Below are 23275 nucleotides of genomic sequence, written 5' to 3'. Positions count from 1 at the left end.
TGGATATATGTTTCTGGAAGAATATTTTCTAAGTGTTTTCAAAGGTATACAAAGATCTGCTGGATAATCTAGACAGTTAACTTTAGGCACGTTCAGATCTTTAAAGTTTTTGCCCTCCCAAATCCTGAGTCACAGGGGCTTGGGAAACAGCCAGGAATTTCACTAGATAGGAGAGAGATTTTTAAGCATTGCTGTGAGTGAGATCTATCACTGACTTCCAGATGGACATTTACATAAATGAAACAAAAGATATGAGCTTTGCACTATGGGTATTTTCCCCTGCTTATGTTCTTTTTGTGGGGTTTTTTTTGCTTTATCTTTTTTTTGTTTGTTTTAGCTCTTACTTTCTCTTCTGAAAGCATTTTTTCCTTCTTCCATTTTGTCATGAAAAGATAAATTTTAAGACCTCAAACAGGAATGCAAAGCTTTTCAGTTATGCTACCTTTGCATAATAAAACCCTGAATTAAATGTCAGGGTTATAATTATTGCTGAAGGATGCTGGCAGGTGAGACTGGATAACTCAAGCCAAGATAAAAAGGTGGTAGAAATAACTATGTTAGAGAGATGTTGTTCAAAGAATACATATTAGGAAAAGTTGTAGCAGGGAAAATTATTGATTAGGCTTTTGTGATGTTTAGTTTTAATTTATTGGTGGGTTAATCTTGGCTGAGGACCAAATGCTCACCCAGCTGCTCGCTCACTCCTGCTCCTCAGCAGGACAGGAAGAAAAAATCGGCTGAGAAAGCGCATGGCTCAAAATAAAGACCAATTACTATTGTGGGCAAAACAGCCTTGACTTGGGGAGAATTAATTTAATTTATTGCCAGTTAAAATAGATTTGAGTAGTCAGAAACACAGACAAACGTGAAAGCAGCACCTTTTCTTTCCTGCTCTCCACAGCTTCACTCCTTTGCTGCAGACCCCTTGGCCCTTCCGTGAGGAGCAGAGGGGTTTGGCCAGTCCACAGCATCCTTCTGCTGTTCCTTCCCCCTCACACTTTTCCCCTGCTCTGCTGTGGACTTTCCCCAGGGCTGCAGACCTTCAGGAAAAGTCTACACCAGCACATGCACCCCATGGGCCACAATTCCTGTCAGGAAAACCTGCTCCAGCATAGGTTGTTTGCGGATGATACCCGGCTCCAGCACCATGGAGCTCCTGCTTCTCCGACTCTGGTGTTTCTCACTGGTTTTGTTTTTCCCTCATCCCTCTGTCCAGAATTTTCTGCCCTTTCTTTATCGGGGCCAGTTCTATTTAATCTCCTTATCAATGATCTGGAAGAGGGGATTGAGTGCACCCCTAGTCCTTTTGCAGATGACACAATGTTGGGTGGGGGTGTTGATCTGCTGGAGGGTAGAATGGTCATGCAGAGGGATCTGGAGCGGCTGGATCATTGGGCGGAGGCTGATTGTATGAGGTTTAACAAGGCCAAGTGCCGGGTCCTGCACTTGGATTGCAACAACCCCAGGCAGTGCTACAGGCTCGGGGAAGAGTGGCTGGAAAGTGCCTGGCAGAAAGGGATCTGGGGGTGTTGATTGACAGCTGAACATGAGCCAGCAGGTGCCCAGGTGGCCAAAAAGGCCAAGAGCATCCTGGCTTGTATCCCGTGGCCAGCAGGACTAGAGGAGTGATTGTGCCACTCTACTGGGTACTGGTGAGACCGCACCTTGAATCCTCTGTTCAGTTTTGGGCCCCTCGTCATAAGAATGACATTGAGGTACTAGAGAGAGTGCAGAGGAGGCGACGAGGCTGGTGAGGGGTCTGGAGCACAAGTCTGATGAGGAGCAGTTGAGGGACCTGGGGCTGTTCAGCCTGGAGAAAAGGAGGCTGAGGGGAGACCTTATCGCTGTCTACAACTGCCTGAAAGGAGGTTGGAGCACGGAGGGTGTTGGTCTCTTCTCCCAGGTAGCAAGTGATAGGACCAGAGGAAATGGCCTCAGGTTGCACCAGAGGAGGTTCAGATTAGATATTAGGAAAAAATTCTTCACGGAAAGAGTTGTCAGGCATTGGAACAGGCTGTCCAGGGAAACGGTTGAGTCACCATCCCTAGGTGTTTAAAAGGCATTTAGATGAGGTTCTTAGGGACATGGTTTAGTGCCAGAGTTATGTTAGGTTATGGTTGGACTTGATGACCCTGAGGGTCTCTTCCAACTGATATGATTCTATGATTCTGTAAGTAGCAAGTGACAGGACAAGAACAGCCTCAAGTTGTCCCAGGGAAGGTTCAGATTGGATATTAGGAAAGATTTTTTCACAGAAAGGCTTGTGAAGCAGTGGAACAGGCTGTCCAAGGAAGTGGTTAAGTCACCATCCCTGGAGGTGTTTAAAAGACATGTAGATAATGCTCTTAGGGCCATGGTTTAGTGCTAGTGTTAGGTTAAAAGTTGGACTCAATGATCTTGATCTTTTCCAACCAAAATGATTGTTTTCCCAGAAACGCCACCAGTGTCACTGATAGGCTACGCCATATCCCGTGGCGGGTCCGTGGCAGAGCCGGTATGAACCAGGTGGAACCGGCTGTGCCCGGTGAGGCAGCCCCACCGCCCCTCACAGCACCTGATGCCACAGCCCCCTGCGGCCAGCACCTCCCTGTTCAGGCCCTGCGCAAAACACTTCTGTTCGCTTTTGGTTTTTCTCATTATCATCCTTTCCACGCTGCTGTTACATAGATAAGGAGAAAAATAAGAGATATGCCAAAAGGTGTTACAAATAAAGGGATTAACCGCGTGTTATCCTGTCACTGTCTTTCTGCTTGTAAAGAGAAACTGAAGGGATTTTCATGACTGCCAGCTATTGCCTTTCAGCCCATTGTGAGGTAATAATCAGCCTTTCTATTGATCTGAATTTTTTTGCGTGGTCTTCTACCTCCTCACCTGTCATAATTTTAGAGATTGACCTTAATTATAATTAGATCCTCAGAGTGTGGTTGCAGAGGTGAGGAAATGGCACTGATCCTCCATATGGAGCTGCCACTCCTGGGACCTAACTGTGTAGCCATGGCTGTTTTGCCTCAAAAACTGTTGCAAACACAGGAGGTCAAAAAATGTGGTTGGGTCATGCAATTTGTCCATCCATTGCTGCAGAAACTGTTCCTAATGGTTTGGTTTACTTGTCTTTGGTCCAGACTTGGGTCATGACTAGTGTGACTGGCTAGTGACCAGCAAAGCTGGGACTGGAATGGTATTTCAGTTTTTACAGATTCTCTAGATTTTTTTTTAGGACAGAGTCCAGCAATATAATTAAGTGTATGTATGTGAACAATGGTACTGATTTCAGTAGGGCTGTTGATATCGTCCTATTTTAGACACATACTTGTTCTCATTTGAGGCTGTACTCAGTAGCCATGCTCTAGAATTCAGTGTGTGGCATGTCCTTGCCTTCAAAACCCACTCTGTTCTTCCGTTCCAGCACACCCAGAGAGCCTGAAGGGTAGAGGAAGAAATATCTGCAGTTTCCCAACTGTTTCTGTTATAAAACTGAGTTTTTCAGTCTTTTATAAATTCTCCAAAATGTAACTACTCAGACCAAAATTTTTCTGTGCTAGGTATCTGACTAAGGCTGAATTTCTGTGTAAGGAAATGTTAGCTGAAATGTTTCAGTGACCAAGAAAGATGTGGTTGCCCCTTTTTGAAATTTTTTTTTTAAATTTAATCTTCAAGGAGCTCTGCTGCTCTCATATTTTGGCGAAAGAAATGCAGCAGAAGAGCTTTCTGGTCTGAAAGCAGCTATTGGCATTAACAACAACCCTCTTCGCCAGTATCCGCGAATGCAAATAAATTTGATCAAATCATGAGATTCTAAAAATTATGTGTTGCAAGTGATATTCAGTACAATGTTGTATTAGAATTTGGCAGCTAAATTCAGTCTATTTTGAGAACATACTTTTCTGTATAACTCCTATATGTGAAACCATAGAAAACCGAATTTTGTCGTTATTTCTGCCACAAAGCAATTGGGTGGGGCTAGATACGTCACTTAGAGTTCTAAGCTGGTCATTAATTTTGCGTTATTCATTCTTAGAGTGCCTAATTTTGAGACTATTTATGTTAGGTTGTTAGTTCTAGACTCCTATTCCTGCAGTCTCCTGAGCTCTGTAGGAAGCTAGTAAAAAGGCTGAATATTTGGTGAATCTGTGAAATATTTTAGCCACTAAAGTTATTTTTAAAATTATAAGGGTTTTTTTGTATGCCTTCCTGTCCTGCATCTGAGAAATTGGGTTTAACTGCTGTTACACCTTAGAAAAGATTTGAGGTAATGCTCTTACTGTTTTATAAGGGCTCTTCACTGTCTATTTTGGGCATCAAATGAACCGGGGCTCAGTAGGAACATTGCTACCTTAGGACTGAAGGAACCTCAAGACACCAACCAGTCCGTTCTCCTAACCTCAATGGAAGTAATCTACCGAGGTAGTATGTGATCGGTGTGCTAATGGTGGCAGATGGCTGTTGGTTCCAGTGTTTCAGAAACCTTATTGCCAGAAAGTTTTCCTTTGCATCTGGCTGAAATCTCCCCTGCCTCAGCGCAATGGAGTTTAGGGTTTGTATCAAAACACACAGTTAAGGTTATGCAGAGAGCTTTGGATTTTACACTTTTTAACCTTGATTTTTTTATATGTGTGAAATGATCTAACGTAGTACGTGCTGAGACTGGAAGTATTTTGCATGTGAAGATATCATGTTTTTATTTATGGTTCAGTCAAAATAAATTAGAATAATCAATGATTGTTTTGGCAAGTGCTGAAGAGCTGAGAATGTCTTATAATGCCAGAATGAGTTGTATAAACATGGGTATTTATATACTTAGCAGCAGCAAATCTCTGAGAGTGTTTTTTGTGGTTATGGTTTTTTGTTTGTTTATGGGGTTGTTTTGTTGGGTTTTGGGGGGTGTTTTTTTCTGGTTTTGTGTTGTGGGGTTTTTTTGTTTGTAAGGTTTTTGTTTGTTTGTTTGGGTGTTGGTTTTGTTTTCGCTGGTTTTTTTTTTTTTTCACTTGCCTGATTCTCCTCAGATCCCACTTCTATACCAAAGAAGGAGATGAAGAAAACTAATGTTCCTATCACACATGTTCCGTTATTGATTTCCATTCCAATCTACCCAGAGTCTTCTGTGCTGGAAATAATTAGACCCTGTGAACAGAGATGAAGCAAAAATCTATACAATACTGGATTGCCAGAAATGAAGACAAGGGTGCCTAATTAATGTTGCATATAGAACGTCTTTTGGATGAATGGGCTTCCCTTTCTCAGAAGCAGCTCAACAGTGGTTATGTCACAAATTTGCTGTTAATTAAATAGTGTTCACTGTGTGCCTGTAAAAATGGCATGGAGAAAAAAAAACAACAGTAGACAGCAGCAGTATTTTACAAGAGCTGTGCAATTACAAGAAAAGCCTGTGAAAAATAAACTTGCAGGCTTGATGCTGATGGCAAGACATTTTTTTCCGTATGAAGATCACTTTATGGGTTGTCTTGAAGTTCTTTAGGAACGTCTGGTCACTGAAGAAGTTTGGACATTTTACAAGTTGGGCTGGAATAATTGCATTGGGGGAGGGTTAAGGATGGGAAAAAAACATTCCTGGGAGCTGCGGCAGGATGAAAGACAGTGCAGCTCCTGTCCATAGGCAGCTGCAGCCAAGCCGAGGGTAAGGACTGCTCAGAAAGGGCGTCAGGATCTGGAGGAAGCCAGGACATCAGCTTTTTGTTGAGTGCATGGTGGACTGAAGGCAATTTAAGTTAGACTGTGTGACACATCTTGGAAACTGAGAAGACAGGTATTTAGGAAGAATGTGAGAGAGAGAACTGATGGGAAGTCTTCTCAACGTGCATGTGGTTGATAGCAGAAATATCTGGAGGGAAACACTGAAGGGTATTTGAAGTATCTGAAATTGATTAAGAGAAAAATGTAAGCTGTATCCATATGACGCTGTTTGCTTGGGTTTTTTTCCTCCACATAACACAATGATAAAGTTGTCCCCAAACCAGAAAAATCCAGTCTTTTAACTGTATCATAGACAGAATAAGCTTCCTGCAGCAGTACGTGCCGTCAGTGGTTTTCCAGAGGGTATCCTCTCCTCCTTCTCTAGTCTTCATGAATGCACATCTATTTATTTTTCCCTCGCTACATCCAGAGGAGCTTTTACTTGCTGGCCAGCAAAAGATTCTTGCGCACCGATCTTGTTTCTGTGTGGTGCATGTCAGGTGCATGCTGGGGGTGAGAGGAGAATGTGTGTACCAGCCCTGATGGCTTCGTCTTTAGAGTTATTAGCCCACTCATTTTCTGTGAAACTGGTCTCCTTTTTAGCAGTCCCCAGAACAACAATGCTACGTGACTATGCATGATGAGAGAACAGCAATGTTATGTTGGGATTTTTGGTCTGTCAGAGGTCTCTGATAGTATAGGGAACCTGGGAGAGTTGTTCTCATCCTGTAATTTGCAGGCCACTGCTGTGCCTTCTTTCAGCATTTAATTTTCTCCTTTTATCTCTATTCCCTCCTTGCTCTTCTAGATATCTGTTGTGGCCAATCTAAGTGATATGATTGTTCTTCGTGCATCTCTGGAGAATTTAAATAGCATCATTCCCTCCTTTTCTCCCTGCAAGTGCAAAGGAAGTTTCTTTTCTCTAGGCAAAAATAGAAAACGTTTTTTTTTTTTTCCTCTCCAAGAAACTATAGAATGGGTAAAACCCAGGCTTCTGGGTTGCATAGATGAATTCAGCTGATGAAGCTGTAGGAATCTTCTTAAACTGTGCCTTAAACTGCTTGAATAGGTGTGTTTTCTGATTAAAATCTAGTTGATACAAATGTGTCTTTAGCATGAACTTGATAGAGGGAATTATTTTTCCCAATATAGTAGAAGCCATGGTTCTGGTTTAGGAATTTCATGAAATGATTAGAGTGCAGGAAAAAGGTACTATTGAAAAAGATTTTTTTGTAATAGTGTGCCCTCTAAGACCTCTCTTTCCATTTGGCTGCTTTGCATTGCTCTCTCTCTTCTCATTCTGGTTTAATAAGCATTTTTCTCTGCAAACTGTCGGCTCTGATGCACAACTGAAATAGGTGCACACGGAAGTTTTGATTCCTCTCTCCATCATTGCATTTGATTCTGAACTCCAGATTTAATCTACTTAAATAATCTACTCCTGGGACTTAAGTCAACTCTTAGATACTTTTTGATGTTCAACAAATAGTAAAGCATTACAACAATTTAAATCAAATAAGCAAATCCATATGAAATACACTATTTGTTATCTTTCCAACAAATTTACTTTCTTCCCTGGTTCCATTTTAAGATGCGCTGCAGTTGCCAAATCAAAAATAAACTGAGTTTTCAATATAGGGGTGTGATAAGTGTATGATTTCCATTACATCCTAGTGTGCTACATAATAAAAAAAGAAAACATGTAACATATTTTGAGTAGAGAATTGAAATGGATTTTCTGACCTAGTCCCAGTCAACATGTGCTAAAGTGATGGCAAAGACTGTAGCTCCTGGACTGTAATTGTCATTTGAGTTATTTCTCAGAGGTAGCAGACTTTACACCTGTGGGCACAATGAAAGAAAAAAAAGCCATCAGCAGCAGGCTGCCAGGCCAGTGCTTTTGAAGTTATTTGAGGTGTGGAAAAAAGTGATTCACAATGGTTCTGCTTGTTCATTTATCCTCTTGCATGCTTGTAAGAAAAAAAAAAAAAAAAAAGTCAAAGTATTTTAAAGTATATTTGAGTGTTTTAATCAACTGAAATGTTAAGAGAGTGTGAAATAATTCTGGTTTCACAGAAGTCAGTAATGTTTTGTTTTCTTTAGTAGAAGCAGAAACTCATCTACATAGCATATCTTTTAAATCCTTATGAGCACAGAAAGTATCACTGCTTGTGCAGTCCCTCCAGAATCAGAATCCTCTGTATCTGTTGCCCTGAGTTAAATGAATCTCACTACTGTGTATTTCACATAAAATGGAATCGATGCAGAATACGACTTTTTTTTTTCTCTCTTTTTTTTTCTCTGCTGTAGCTTGACTTTACATCCCCGAAAAAACATTATAGTCACTGGCAGTGATGACCACCTCTGGAAAATGTGGGCTTTACCTGATGGGAACATCATCATGACAGGTGAAGGTCACACTGATCAGCTTTCGGGCTGCTGCTTCCATCCAAGGTTAGTGCAAACAGTCCTCTGAACAAGCACTAATCCCTTCTGGGGAGTACATGTTTGCTCTTTCTTTGTGCACTGGCCTGCTTTGATGACTTTCTATTCTCAGTGTAACCCTGCGCTCTCTGCTGAATTTCCAAACGTAGGTAGGTGTTCCTCTGGCTTTCAGTTTGTTGACTTAAGACTGATTGCTTTTAGTATTTGTACATCTTAAACTTTGTCCATGTGCCAGTGCACGTAACATGGAGTAATATGCTTTTTAGGTCTTGCCGTATTCATTTTCTTGGTGTTCATGCACTATAACAAACACTGTTCCATTATTAAGAATACAGAAAAGCTGATTTCTTGTATTAGGCATTATTTGTAATAAGATTAAGAGTACTTGAGTTTACCTAAAGAATATGAGCTTTCCTGCTTTTTTTTTTTTCTGATACACATTTGTAGCTGAACTAATAAATGAAAGTGAACATTTTAAAAAAGATAAATATTTAGGATACAAGGGTCATGGAAGTGGGCCAAATGTAATTTCTTGATTTCTTGATTGTTCTGTTGAAAAATACAATGCTATTTTACTCAAAACAAACAAAAAAAATCTCCATTTGTTAAGACTGAATCTCTACATGTTAAAGTTGTGGGGTTTTTTAAATCAGATTTGAGGCTGCAGGTGCAATAGAGTTCTTTACTGTTAATATAGTAAAGGTCTGCCAGGCTGCTCACCTGAGGTTCACTTATAAAAAGAGCGTTATTAAACCTCCAACCTTGTTTTGTCATTGTATTTATTTTATGAAGCAATATTATCTCTTTCCTTCATGAGAAGGAAAACTATCCTATTTGATTTCATGGTTCCTTCTGATTTCTGGTGCTGTAATGAGTCAGCAAACGCACACACAATTCTCTAAACACAAGGAAATCCCCTTCCTGTTTTCAAAACCTCAGCAAGACGGAGTCGTGATTTCTGGGATGAATTAAACACACACTCTTTTCTTGCATCCCTTTCTCTTATGGAACACAGGCTTTTTCTTAAGATGATGGTGTTTCACGGTGTGGCAGTTGCACATCCCCCTCTCAGAATTGGGGCCTTCAATGGGGCAGTTAATGGCTCTCTTTGTGGGGACCCCGGAGTCCGAGTCGGTTGACAGAGTCGTTAGCAGAGGAGGGACCTAGAGAAGCTGAAGAGCTTCTGGAATGCCCACAGCCACATCTGGTCAGACTATAAATGGGGCTCCCGCCGAAGATTCCCTTTGTGTGGTCTTCTTGGAGCAGCGGGTCTGCTGAGCCGGGAGCCCTCCCCTTAGACGGAGACGCTGTCTGAGGAAATGTCCCGGGATTGGGAGTGCCTCGCCTCCTCGTTTGAGTGATAAATTACTGAATATATCCTTGAATAAGTCCTTGCCAAAACAGGCAAGTGTTTATCTCTTGTGGGCAAAACGGGGCAGAGGGCTCCGATTTTGTTTCTCATGAGTGCGTGTATGCACGCTGTGGATCCTCATTATTCTTATTTTGCTCTACCCCAATAATCTCCTCAACCGATATCCGAACCTGTATCTTACATTGTCGGAGTGCTAACTAATTGTATAAACCCTGTTCTAGTCGGTTTATTGGCTGTACTTTCCCGGCCAGAATAAAGTTTGTTTTGGACCCTGTTGTCTGCCTAAACTGATTTTGGGGGTGCCTCCGTGACACATGGTGTTTTGTTTTTCGTATGTATAACCTTAGATATAATTTTATATATTTAAAAGAAGGCAATAATATTTGACTTAATTACATATAATACAGGAGGAGAGAAATGGAAAGCTCAGCTTCTTGTTTTAAGGTGATAGGAAAATATTTCTGTTACTAAGTGACAGGTTGCACAGGGTTTGTGAGCATGGTGGACATCCTAAGTCTAACTTGCAGATAAACAGGATGCTGCCTTACCTGTCAGGAATATAAAACTCATCACAGAGAAAGCAAGGGAAATACAATTAGAATAGCATGTTATCATTTATAAAGCTGCTGGGCATGCTAATCAGATTTCGATAATACATTGTTACCATGACACCCGCTGACTCAGAGGCTCAAAACTATTTTCTCATTAGTCTTTGACCAGAATACAGTCCTTTCAATAGGCTTTCCTATTTCTCATTCAATTATTGAAATTAAAATGAGTTGAGGTACATCATTATTCTCTTGCAGTATAAGTTGACTCCTGCTGAATGCTATGGAGTGATTCAAAAGCAGTGCTGTTAAAATTGTGTCTTCTGTTACTGGATAAAATATATATGATGTGACAGAATATAGTTAACCATACTTTTTTTAAGTAGGCAACTTCTATACATTAGGTGTTCCAGAACTAAAAACAATTGCATAAAAATGGAAAATTCTCATAGAACTTTTCTGGCATCAGTTGTAGGTGGCCTGTAGTTATGTTCCTGTTTTAAAGATTTAAAATTACATTTATCCAAAAGTTGAAAACAAAAATATTTTTGTGGCACTGGGCTGTTAAATTGTGATCTAGAAATCTGGGTAGAACTCCAACACTTCTACATTCTTTCCTTTTTGTCCTCTGTTAGATCATTTCTCCTTTGTGTTTCTTCTCTCCACCTGTAAAATCAGAGGTAGAACAATTTTCACCTCTGATCCGAGAAATATTCTATGTGTAGCCATAGGACACATATGCATTCACAGTCACACACACAAGTCTACTTTCAAATCATCTTTGGACAGCATCAGAATAATCCGCACACTGACATTGAGTGTATTAATAATTTGTGTAGAAACAAATCTAGAGCTATGACATGAATTTAACTGGTGATTCTGCATGTACAAGTGACTTCAAATCCCAGAAACCCATGTTTACATGTTCACAGTGTACTATTACTTGAACAAAGTCTTTCTCATGGTTGTCTTTGTGCCACCACCGTGTAAATAGGGGTAAAGTTGCAAGACTTGGTGGTAGCTGTGAAGATCTAGAATCTTCAAGCTCAAGGTGCTGTCCTCAGTTTCTCCAAGAGCAGTGAGAGAATGTGGGTTGGTAGTAAGAACTTGCCTGTATTCAATAAAAGGGTAAAGGTATGTTTTAGGCTCTGGACCTTGCCCACTGATTAGTACATGGTGATGAGGATTGTGATTTGAATCTTCCCCAGTAGTGATGTGCAGCAATATCCTTAAGTATCGTAATGCCATTGATGCTTAGGGGCAAAGGCTGCTGAGTTTCTGAAGAGCTGTTAGATGGTGGGGATGGAGGAGTCTCCTTTTCCCCCTTACTGACAATGTGCTTCATTCCATGATTACTTTTGCTTAGAAACACACCTCCTTCACATCTGAGCAAAGTAGAATGAGGTGAGAGCGTGTGGTTTGCTGAAGCTCCAGAGTCTGGCGATGTAGAATTTTTCTACATTCCGCCCAGCGCTCTTTGGTCTGTACAAAGGGTACTAGTCCCTTACGTGTTCTCCCCAAGTGGCAGTGGCTCCCAGGACAATAGATGAAGGAGAGCAGATGAGCTCTGTACCTGTGAGGAGAGCAGAACATCTCCACTGTGATGCTCTCTACAGATCTGAGAGTAGAATTTTGCCTCAAGCGTTTTAAATAAAAGTAAAACTTCAAACAGGTCCTGTCATCTACAGAGTACAGCAGCTGGAAGGAGGGAGAACAGTGTTTCCTTTTTGAAGCTCAGGTGACAACTGGTCAGACTTCAAAAACAAACACTATTTTTATTCCATTCTGACTGAATAGTACTTTGCAGATGAATTAGCTGTTGCAAGTTCCTGTCACTGTTGAAAAACTTAGGAATATTTTCCAACTCATGTTTTATATGTGTGAAGGGGTGAGGGAGTCAGAATGACTCCAGCAGGAGTCGTCCACACGGGCTTTGCGTTAAAAATCCGGATAGCTGGAGAAGACCTGAGTAGTGTACCTGTGAATACCAGGTGGCCTGAATGTTTAGATTAGCAGACAAAAATCTTCATTTTCTGCCAGTTTCCAGAATAAGCTGAGGATGTTAATGCTGCACCTTTAAGAACCATACTCTAATTACACTAAGATATTTCAGGGCATGTACTAGGTTTATTTATCTTTATTACTAACCTTCCTAGGTGGCTAAAGAATCAAGCTGTGCAGCATAGCAGAGGTGTTTGTTAATGTCTGAGAAAATCCCAGTGAACAGTAAAATATTGTAGTCTTGCTCCCTGTGTGTGCTGGCATAATACGTAATGTCCTTAATATATTCATAAATATTAATCAAGTCAACTCTTCTAAAATGTCTGTAGCCCTTTTCATGCAAACATTGTTTGAGTCTGTGGAATACAATGAATTTCTGAATTGAAAGGAAGTACCAGCTGTAGGTTCTTAAGGCTATTTAAAACTTGCACTGAAAATTGTCAAATTGTCAACTCTTTTGTAATGTCCTGGTCACTTCAGACAGAAGCTGAATTGCTTGTATTCTTTCTGTTGCTATTTCAACTCTCACAGTTGCTGAGAAAAGAAATCAAAACTGTTACCAATTTGTTTATTATACCGAAAAATACCAGAGCAGTTATCTTGAACTGTGTGGGTTTTTTTTATGTTCTGTTGCTATTGGAAAACTGGAGGTGGGTATTGTCTCCTCAGTAATTGGGGGGAGAGGGGGGAGAAAGCTAGGATAAGTACATTCGTGCATCAAGTGTTTTGAAAATAAAGGTAGTTAATGTTTGCTATCCTAGAAAAAGATGTCAGTGAAGGAATGCAAGATAAAGATGAGGTGTTGGGTTAAAAGAACAATCCATATTCTAAAAGAACAGAAGCAGCTCTAGGTTGTATGTCTCAAAACGGAAGCAGGTGATGTTACCCTGATGAAAATCTATGCATGGATTGATGAGAAGGATGAGGGGCTGGGGAGGGAGTAGCAGCTCCAGGTGGGCTTGAATTCACACAAGAAGCTTCCGACGGAATTCTGTAGCACATCAGAGCAGGCTATGGAGGGCAGTGATTTTGATGCGCACTGACTGACTTGTGCTTATGGGTTGTCAGCAATGAAACATCTATGAACACTCGGTCTGCAGAAAGCTCTAGGCACCTGTCTCTAAGCCAGGGGTCACTTCCAGCTGTGTAAAGCTGAGCAGCACAAAGTCACTGCTGACCTGATGCTGCCCAGCACGTAAGCAGCCAAAAAGCCGTGAAGTCTGCTCTTGAGTTTAGCTGTGCCTTGTCCCTAGTGGCAATTTAAGGCTCAAGATGGGAAACACAGGATGCAATTTGGAAAATCCAGTTGGATTCTCCGAACCTCTTGCAGGCTTAAAATCTGTGGTGCTGTGGGTGACTGAGCACGTGGTGGCCTCTCGAGCCTAAGTCCAAGGTGTTACTGACAATCTTGAATGAACACAGACAGGTTAGTGATATTTGCTCGAAGTTTTAAAGAGCAGTGACTGATAAATACGAAATTGTGGAAGTAAGACTGTCAGAGTGGAAGTGATTTCCTCATTGTACAAAAACTTTGAAGGTTTAGAAAAATAAATTCCTGAGCGGAATTGTAGTCAGAAAAAAAAGTGAGAAACTGAAATGCGTTCTTGCTCAGGTAAGTCCTGAGTTTTATTTTTTATATGATTTTTTTTTTAATTGTGTCATTGGGTTTGTAAAGAGACTATACAGTGATGAATTTCAACGCAAAAAAAAAAAAAGGATAGACTGCAAAGCACAGCAGAACAATAATCCAGAAATGGAGGGTGGATGTGGAGAAAACTCTGAGGAGTGATGGGAGAGAGGGGCAAAATTCAGGTGGGAAGGTGTTCACAGAAAGGAGAGGCAGGCCAGATTTCAAGGCAGCTGCGATCAGTTGTTGAGAGGTAACAGGCAGGATCTGACACTGCTCATTGCTCACTGCGTCTCAGAGGACTTGTGCTTGGAGAGGAAGGGAAACTTTGAGGAGCAAAAATCTGACTGGACAGCTTGGCAGGTACATGTACAGTTTCAGAGTTTCACAGTGGACACGTTTTTGTAGTTTGAGAGCCCACAGTGCTTTGATTATCGAGGTGAGTTACAAGCAGGGAGCTTGCTGCTTTTTTCATCCCCTACATCTACAGCTCTTGGCTCCCTATGGACTGCCCTGGTGAGGAGGGTTCCGTTACCCGTAGATGCCGGTGCGTCAATCCACACCAATCTTCTTGCCAGTTGTAATATTCTCTCATATCAGTGTGTGGTGAGAAACATCTGCAGGGTATGAAGGAGAGTCAAGCAGACAATCTGATACTAAAAATAAATGGCTGCTGTTTGGTTACACATTGCAAATAATATTTTTTAAATAACTGAAACTGTACATGGCCCATGAAGCCTCAGCAAATGAAAAGCGTTTGACATATTGTATGACTAGGTTCTTTAGTCACAGTAACAGGATAATTTTAAAAATTCTACCGACATCAAATATATTCTTCCTCATACCTTAATAATTCCTAATACTAGTCTTAGATTTATTTTTATTTCTATGAGAAGAAACAGGAATTATCTATTATGCCAGTTTGTTTAATGTACTGACTTTCAAGTCTTGATGCTATAGTTATTTGGTGAAACTAGGGCGACTTCCAGATCAAAGAGTTACTACTTATGACTCCAGGATCTACAAAACGTTGCTACAAGCTAATGGTCATTAGTTTTAGCTAAATACAGCAGCATTTGTCTGTATGTAAGCTGTAATTTAACATTGTTGTGCAATTTGACTATGCTACTGGAGGCTCTTTCTAATTAGGGACCTTCTCATACATGTTTGGAGCTCTTCAAAAACTCTGCCAACAGGAAGAAAGGTTTGGAGTCAGTGATTTTTAAAGTGTTGTTTTGTTACCACCCGTCCCTTACAGCCACTGCCCAGGCTGGGTCAACAGTCACACTGAGGTAACACCATACGTGTTAACTCACTCAGGACCGAAGGAAGTTCTTTGAGGTATCGAGGAAGGAACAGGATGAGTTGCGCTCCATCAGAGACCATTTCAGTTTCGTTGCAGAAAGGTTTCAGCTGTGATGTGCTCAGGTACCCTCCTGTTTGTTGTACTCTAGATTGTTTTCCCAGTGGCGTTAGAGTTGTGTGTGTTTTCACAGGATTACCGCCCAACCCCAAAGTTGTCTACGCAGGCCCTGGGGCTCCCAGATAATTCACTCTGTAGGCACTGCACTGCTCTGCAATATGCTTCCAGTTCGTCAGCTACTTCCAGACGAGTCAGGAGTGCTGAGCACGTGCTGCAGCACATCCCAGAGCTGCGTTATGCCCATTCAGGGAACTGCTAGATTCATTATGGACAACAGAGAAACAAGACAGAACTAGCCTTTGTAGGTTACGATACCCATGGGGGAGGAAGGGACCTCACTGACCCAGGAGGTTTCACCGAGGTCATAGAGAACAGAAGGTCTGTGTTCAAATGAAGAGTAAGACTGGTCAGGCAAGCTCCTGTGTACATCTGAGGGCCAGGGAGAAGGAAGAAAAATGTCAGTGTTCACCCTTTCTGTCTGGCCACTGAGCCAACCAGACTTGTGGTCCTCTCAGTGGAAGGATCTTGGAGATTACTGTTAATAAACGGTCCATAAACAGTGAGCTTCAGAAGACTTTTTCTGCTAGTTTTTGAGTCGTAAATGCCGACTTCCACATTATGCATTAAACAAGGCTGAGACTTAAAAGCCACTAACTCTGCTTTAAGCATTAACATAAGAGAGAGCTGTGAGACTCATGTTAATCACAAAGGTCTCTGGCTATCAGTGAAATAGAATTATACTGATTTGTGCCTTGAAATAGAGACTTTAAAACCTAATTCAGGGTTCACCGCAGAAACAGATGGGTTTTATTTATCCTTTTATTACTATTGATAGCTATTAAAGAAGTACAAGATAGTCTGCTACATTTTACTTAGGACGTTTGAACAGCATTTGTATTGAAAAGGCATAATGATGTAATTTCTTAGAGAATCTTGGATTCTCACAGAATTCAACAAAGTGTTTGGTCACCAGATTACATGTTAAATTTGGTGATGGTTAGAAACTTCTTTTGAGTGGCACAGTAAATTTTCAGTCATCTAACTGGCTTTATGCGACACATCGTATTTAGCAGACTAGACACTTGTTCAGATGTTTTCTCAAACTAAGCTAATAGGGGAAGTCAAAAGAAAAAAAGTTGCATTCATTTATTCTGCAAAGAAAAAACTATTTCAGAAGTCTTTCAGTCAGTTCCCAAGGGTACAGTATTAACTGTGTACTTGATGTTTTCAAGTATAGCAAAATTTTAATTTCAGAAGTAGCTCTGTTTATTTCAAAATCTTTGGCAAGCTTCATACTACTTAAAGAAGGAAACAATCTTCACGTAACATCATTCTCTCCCAGGCCTACAAAGCCTACTATTTTTACTTTCAAAACATGTTTGAGTGGGTGGGCATTAGATTTCCTTTGGGATTCTCAATCTCATTATTTTTATCAATAAAAAGCCTCTGCTGGACAAAGAAATAAATCACATATAAATGAAATATGAGAGATTACATGAGAAGCTCAGTTTTTGCTTAGTCTAATCCAATATCTTTGGCCAAACATCTCAATGTCAGAGGCTTTATAAGTATTCTACAGGATCAGTCTGGCAAAGACAAATCAATAACCAGGTAATGGATTTGATTAAAATTTTTCCCCTTCCACACACTCCCACAAGCCAAATGTTTCTACCCATGCTAATCTCATCTGGCACGTGTAACTCTTGGTTATTCTCTGTGGGTTTTGGGGATGTGCGTGTATGTGTGTATATATATATATGTAAAAAAAAATAGGATATACATAATACATTTTATATCATTTCAGAGGATTGTGTTAAATATTGGCAATTATCTGTTTTAGGGAAAAGCAATATTTGTATCTCATTTTTCTTTAGAGGGATCAGCTCTGCATTGTTTTTAGAAAATACAGGTTCATAATAATTTTAACTTTGCTACACATTTAGATCCTGTTCTGTTGTGCAGAAGTTGCCTTTTTTTTTTTCTGCTACTGCTGCCACGCCGAGGAGTGTTTTCTTACACAGGCCAAGGTACCCAGCAGATGTCTGAAATTCTGCAGATTTTCTTTGCTGCGAACTCATCAGGTGTCTCCTTTGCTTTTCGTCTGATCTTCTCTCTTTGAGATGGCTGTGTCTGCAGACCATGGGCCATCTGGAACATTTGACTTTGGAAACATTAATAATCAGACCATTAGTGTTCGGCAGGGATGTTACCTCTGCTTTAAAAAAGTAGCTCTCCACATCAATAGCAAGACCAAAAAAAGGCTACTATTGCATGCATTTTGAAGTTGAGTCACAGCTGCTTTAATTGTAGAGGTTTGGACTTTGCATCAATTTTTTTTATTTTAAAATACATCCTTCAATTACCAGAACTGTCCTTGAAAGCTATTCTAAACTAGAAATACTTTGCAGGACAAAATGCAACTTTCTTCTTTTATATCAGGAACCTTAAGAGTCTATCATTATATTGATTTTAAAAAGCAAACAGTGTGCAGTTCCATAGTGTGGTTACTGAATAGGCTTCACTTTTCATCCAGAATGACCATGCTGTAATGAAAAACTATCTTTGGCTTCTATTTCTTGGTTGGTGGAAATATTGACCACTCCAAGTCAAGGTAATTCACTAATAATATCTCCATTACAATAATTCAGCAAACAGCGGGAGGGAGAAATGCTGATGACAGTCAAAGAGGGGAAAGGGAGGCAGCTGGCTGACAGACGAAGTGGTCCTCCTATTGAGCAATTCAAATGTGGATTTGAAATAATTACAGGAAGAAAATATATTGTAATAGAATGCTGCCCTTTGCCAAAACCACTCTGTACTTAGTCTTATGGGTGGCTTTACACGCTTACTGTATTTCAGAATCACTGATTGAAAACCTATTTAAGTTTTTGTGTAAAACTGATAAAATAGCAGGAAACCTTTCCAATATTGACATATTGTTTTGAAGACCAAAGATTTTATATTGCAGCCATTTTGTTGATTGTCTTGTTAGGCATTTTCTGCTGGTTAGCACACGTGGCTCAGATTTCTAAAAAAACTGTTGTACAGTGGGAGCTGGTTAAAAGGTGTCTGGAGTCTGGTTGTGGTGTTTTAAGTTCTTTGCTGTAGACTTTAGGGCATTATTTTAACTGAAACAAAGTAAGGTCTATTCCATTTTATAAATTTATGATAGGATGCTTACACAAATTGTTTTTTCTCTTTTTTGTTTCTTGTGTATTGTAAGGAGTCGCAGTTGTAAACACTGAAAAGTGTAGTTGGTTGGTGTGTTTTCTGTCTCCTTATGTTAGTTTTCTTTTGTGTGGATACATAGTGAGAAACTTCCTGTCTCTTTGACTTGGTGGAGGGCGAAAGGAATGTGGCTTCTGAAATGTAAATCCTGTTTCACAGGGTGTTTATATGAGCATACTCCTGTTTCCAAGCAAACTACCAAATTAGATGTTTTTCCCGAGTTCCCGAGAGCTAAAACTATCTGAGTGGCAGTTTGCTTTCAGGAAAAGTGAAGACTCTGCTAGGAAATACAGTATAAGTGTATGTAAGAGGGCAAAGAAAAGAGTTGAGGGTAATCTGCTTCGAAGAGACGTTACTCAGACTTACGAAACACCTGGAGAAACACCCAGAGAACTGTCAGTGACACCGGCCCCTGCCCAGCTGTCTCGTCAGTGACATCTGTCCCTGCCGCCTCCCCAGCCAGATGTGACGCCAGCAGCAGCGCGTCCCCCGGCAGCCGCTCGGCTCCTGCTGCCCAGCAAAGCCCGTCGCTGGTTTGCTCCCGAGGAGGAGACAAGGGGCCACAGGGAAGGACTCAGCCCGTGGGTCACCAGCCTGAAATGTCAGCAGCTCGAAAAATGGAAACCGTGATGACAGGAAGCCCTCATTTCTGTAACTTTATACTGAAACAAGTTAGTTCATAGAGCTATATGTTTGAGGAAGGACTGCATTTCCCTCACAAAGTAATACCCCTTGATTTTACTCATTATTTTTAATTATGTAATACATTATATTGGATGATGTTTCTATACTTTTCTATTTAGGACCTAGATAATTACCAAGGTATTTTTGCCTTCTTAGATGTTAGTCTGGCCAGTCTTACATGCACACGCACATTCTTTCAAATGAAATTGAATCCTTAGCCACAATGTTTCGAAGAGTCTTCCTTGAGACAGTGAGAAGGGATGCTAAAGGATTGGTATGACAACACTCTAGTTTTGTTTTTGAAACAACTTTAATATGATAATAGTGGATTCTATTTTGGTTAAATCGAACAACTCAAACTCAGAATTTCTTAGGAAATTCTTACAAGGCTTCTGTGGTTTCTTTTGTCTAAATTTTACCTTGTTCATTTGCAATTTTTCTTCCCTCCAGATGAATGAATGCTATTTTTACTGATGAATTTGTTTCCCTGATTAGTTTGTTGCCCCTCACAGACACAAAAAAATCTCTTTTAAAGCCTCTTTCAAAAATATCTCACTCTTCATACCCACAGTGTGTGACCTTGGATACATTTGAACTCCTAATAGGAATAAAAAGATAGCTAGTCTTTGTATAGTATTATTTAAATTATTATTTAGCTATCTTCATGAGTTATCATTTAAATTTTATGCTTGTCTATAAGTTAAGTAGCTTTCAAATGTACTGAATGCTTTGCTTACATAGAAATGATCTCATTATTCTTAAATGATTGTCTTGTGTACTACATTCTCTCACTGTCTGAATTTTAGACCTGAAAACAGCCATATTTAATATTGGGAGCATTAAACCAATCTAATCATGTTGTTTGAAAAGGCGTTGCGGTTATTGGTTATAAAAAACAGGTGTCAAGTTTCATCTTTCTCTTTATGACAAAAGTTTATTCAGTTATTCAAATTCAGTAATATTTTGATGTGATTGTTTTGACTCTTAGAAATTAAGAGGAATCTTTCTGATCAGCTGTGCGGGTAATTAGATCTGTTGTTTACTTGAAAGAAAGAAAATAATTTCTATATGATAACCACTTTGATAGAGGAAGGGACGAGGAATATGGAATTGAAATCTCTTTATAGTGTACCAACAAAATGGTGTATTTCTAAATCTATTAGTTCAGCTTCAGTGAAGCGATGAATATGTTCTGTAGAAGTTCTGCAGAATTTTTCCTGCTCTTCAAGGAGTTCTTGGGTTTCTTTTCCTATGTTTCACCCTGATTTTCAGTCTCTGCTGGTCCTGCTACAGCTGCTGCCTGGGAGTAACTAGAAACAGTTCAGTTTTGCAGATCTTCAATTAATTTATGTAGGTTGTGAGAAAAATATGTTGTTCACTCTTCTGGCTTCAAATGTTGGGTAGCTTAGGTTTTCTTCTAGCTTCATCAGCATCCCTTTTTGAGGATGGAGAGTTGGAATTACTGAGAGCCAGCTGCCCCCGCGCTGGGGTTGGTCTCAGTTTTGCTGGTCTGATCCTGTGTTTCTGCTGAACCCGTCACTCTCATTCTATTCAGAGTTGTTGTACACATCAAAACATCTCTCTTAATAGAACCTCTAGTGTTATGTTTCTTTATGTGCAATTATAATCTTGATGCCTTTAACATTATTGTTTTCTTCTGTGCAATATAAAGCTGTTGTTTTTTCCCTGAAGTCTGCTGCAAGGGTTCTAGTGGAGTAGCTAAGGAGATATCAGTGTTTGTTGTATTGTTAAAATGTGTGTTCCCTAAAGTGTCGCTGTTAAAGTAACGAACATTAGTGTTAGAGTTGACTAGAGAATGGCAATTCAATTGAGGCAGTGTCTAATGTGTTTGAATTGGAAATAAACTCTAAATATTTAGAGTGTATACAAAAATGCAATTGCACTGAAATGTCTATTTCCAAGGTAGGAGGCTTAGATTTTATAGAAATATCACTTTGATATTAAAAAAAAATATTTTAGAAGGTGAGGGGGCTTTTTTTATCAGTATAACAGACTTATTTGGTTACGTTCTGGCTTGGGGTGTTTAGGCAGAGGTTCAAATCCCTGTGCTGCCTGATGCTGCAGGTTTTTGCTCTGCCCGTGCTATGGAGCTGCTGTGAAAGGGGGGGACCCTGGGCCTCTCGTCCTTGGTCTGTATCCGCCTGCTCACGTCCAGCCCCTGGACTTGGGCAGCTCTGGTGCACAGTGAGCCAGTTCGGAGAACTTGACTGCCAGGAAACTTCCTTTTCCACTTTTTCTGCAGGATTAACTTTCTGCTAATATAATGCTAGCGAGGCAGATGCATGGTTGAGGAATGCAGTGTGAAGCTTCATCCTAGTCACAATGACAAGGAGTGTTCTGAACTAGATGGAGGAAAAACTTGATTACTGGTTTGTCATGTTTGAAGTCAGGACCTTCCCTTTCATACGGTAGCGTCAGTGTCCTTCATTTATTTCATCTTGCCAAAAATGATCTAACCAGCACAGTTCAGCAGACATTGGAATGATGAGTGCTTACTGGTCGGTGATGCATTACCTTTAATTAGATACTTTAGCTCAAATATACAAGATTCGTCCTTGCAAGGATTTAAATATGGCTGGTTTAGTCCTGGATACTATTAAATTCCATTGTATATCTGCAGCATTTCCTAACGTGTTTCTTTTGCATTTAATATGGGATTTTTTTAGTAAAGTGTGTGGAACTTATGCCCTAACCATTTTGGGTTGTTTTGGGATCGATTCATGGAGATACATAGTATGAATCTTGTTTCAAGGACTGGATGTTACGTTATTGCTTTCAGTTGTGAATTACTTCAAAACCATTGTTGGCATGTGATAAGGTTTAATGGTTGAAGTAAAGAAAATTGTCTTGAGTACAAACTCCAGATATGAATTGTACAATTGTCAAGTATTTGTTGTATTTATGTATTTTCCCTCAAGCTGTATCATTGCGGTTGTTTGGGGAACTTCAGGTACTAAACAGTTGCAGTGGCACAAGTAGCGGAGGAGTAGAGTAACTGTAAATGAGCACCGGGACTTGTTTGGCTGTTGAAGGACATGGATGTGGCACCGTATTCTTAGCTTGTAACTGTGTTCTTTGCCTTTGAGTAGTGTGAGTAGTGATAAAGTAAATGGGGAACAGAAGGAAAGAAGGCCACAGTCTATGTGTCCACACTTCACATCAGCCTTGAGAGTTGCTGGGTGTGAGGTTTGTTGTTTGTTGTTGTTGGGGTTTTTTTTCTTCCCATTTCTTGAGCTATCAGGTGTTAAATTGCATGGCCTCGTGAATGGAAATTCAGTTTTCATGGAAAGCTTTTGTATGAAAGGGTGAAACATCATATTACATCTGGTATGCTGCTTTTTCTTCTACCAACCCGGAATTCTATTTGTGTTCAGCATTTCCGTTCCTCCTCCACTGTCAGATTTGAAATTGTTATCGATCACTTTCTCCACTAATTCCTTGCCTTTGATTATGCTCATATGCCCAGGGCTTGGCTCAGTAAGATCATCAGTTGCCCAAAATACAAACACTTGGTGAGTGCACTGTCCTGTGTGTTTTCTTGGGTTTCACTGTCGAGACCATTATGCAGCGTGAGTTAAATATTCTTCCAGGTACCTGGGAAGTGTTCAAATCCTTGTGTAGAACTTTCTGCAGGCTGTGAAATCTCTGTGCACTCACTGAACTCGCTGTGCCTATGAATGTGCAGCTTAAAAATGATGCTTTGTGCAAACATGTAAATGAGATTAATGGCTGTGGTTCATTACTGGCTATTGATTGAGATTAGACATCACTGGACAACCATTTGGGGGTGATAATGGATTTGAAATGACTGATCCACAACTTTGGGTTTCAGAGGAACTGTGACACAGGATTATCATTGTTAATATAGGTCATAAATTTGTTCTGTACATGGAATTCATGTATCTGAACTCCTTCCAAACCACATTTTTCCCCACTTCAACAGCCCTTCATTAAAATTTGAGGTTTTGGAGTCATTCCAAAGGAGGAAAGAGGACACATGCTGGATGGGATGGGTGTTGAGATGAAGTATCATGCATTATTAGCATGATATTTAATGCATGTTATGGATATTGATTGCTACTAGGCATGATTTTATGTAAGCTAAATACACTAATTTATGCTAAAAATATACTAGTGTATAGGGAGAGTTTAACTTATATTGACATTGTTTGAGGGGCAATATTGGAATGGTACAGAATAGATACCATTTCTGGAAAACATGGTAGCTTTGCAAT

General features: G+C 40.1%; 1 protein-coding gene across 1 annotated transcript in view; it reads left to right on the top strand.

Moving 5' to 3' along the window:
- SPAG16 (sperm associated antigen 16) overlaps positions 1-23275 on the top strand; it is a 401084-nt gene that overhangs the window by 187939 nt on the left and 189870 nt on the right. Inside the window, exon 11 of the mRNA XM_065637592.1 lies at positions 8002-8145. Coding sequence (XP_065493664.1) covers positions 8002-8145 — 144 coding nt within the window. The remainder of the gene's footprint in view (positions 1-8001; positions 8146-23275) is intronic.

The sequence above is a fragment of the Caloenas nicobarica genome, chromosome 6, assembly GCF_036013445.1.
Source record: "Caloenas nicobarica isolate bCalNic1 chromosome 6, bCalNic1.hap1, whole genome shotgun sequence".
Classification (NCBI taxonomy): Eukaryota; Metazoa; Chordata; class Aves; order Columbiformes; family Columbidae; genus Caloenas; species Caloenas nicobarica.
This window is presented reverse-complemented; position numbering and strand designations above follow the sequence as displayed.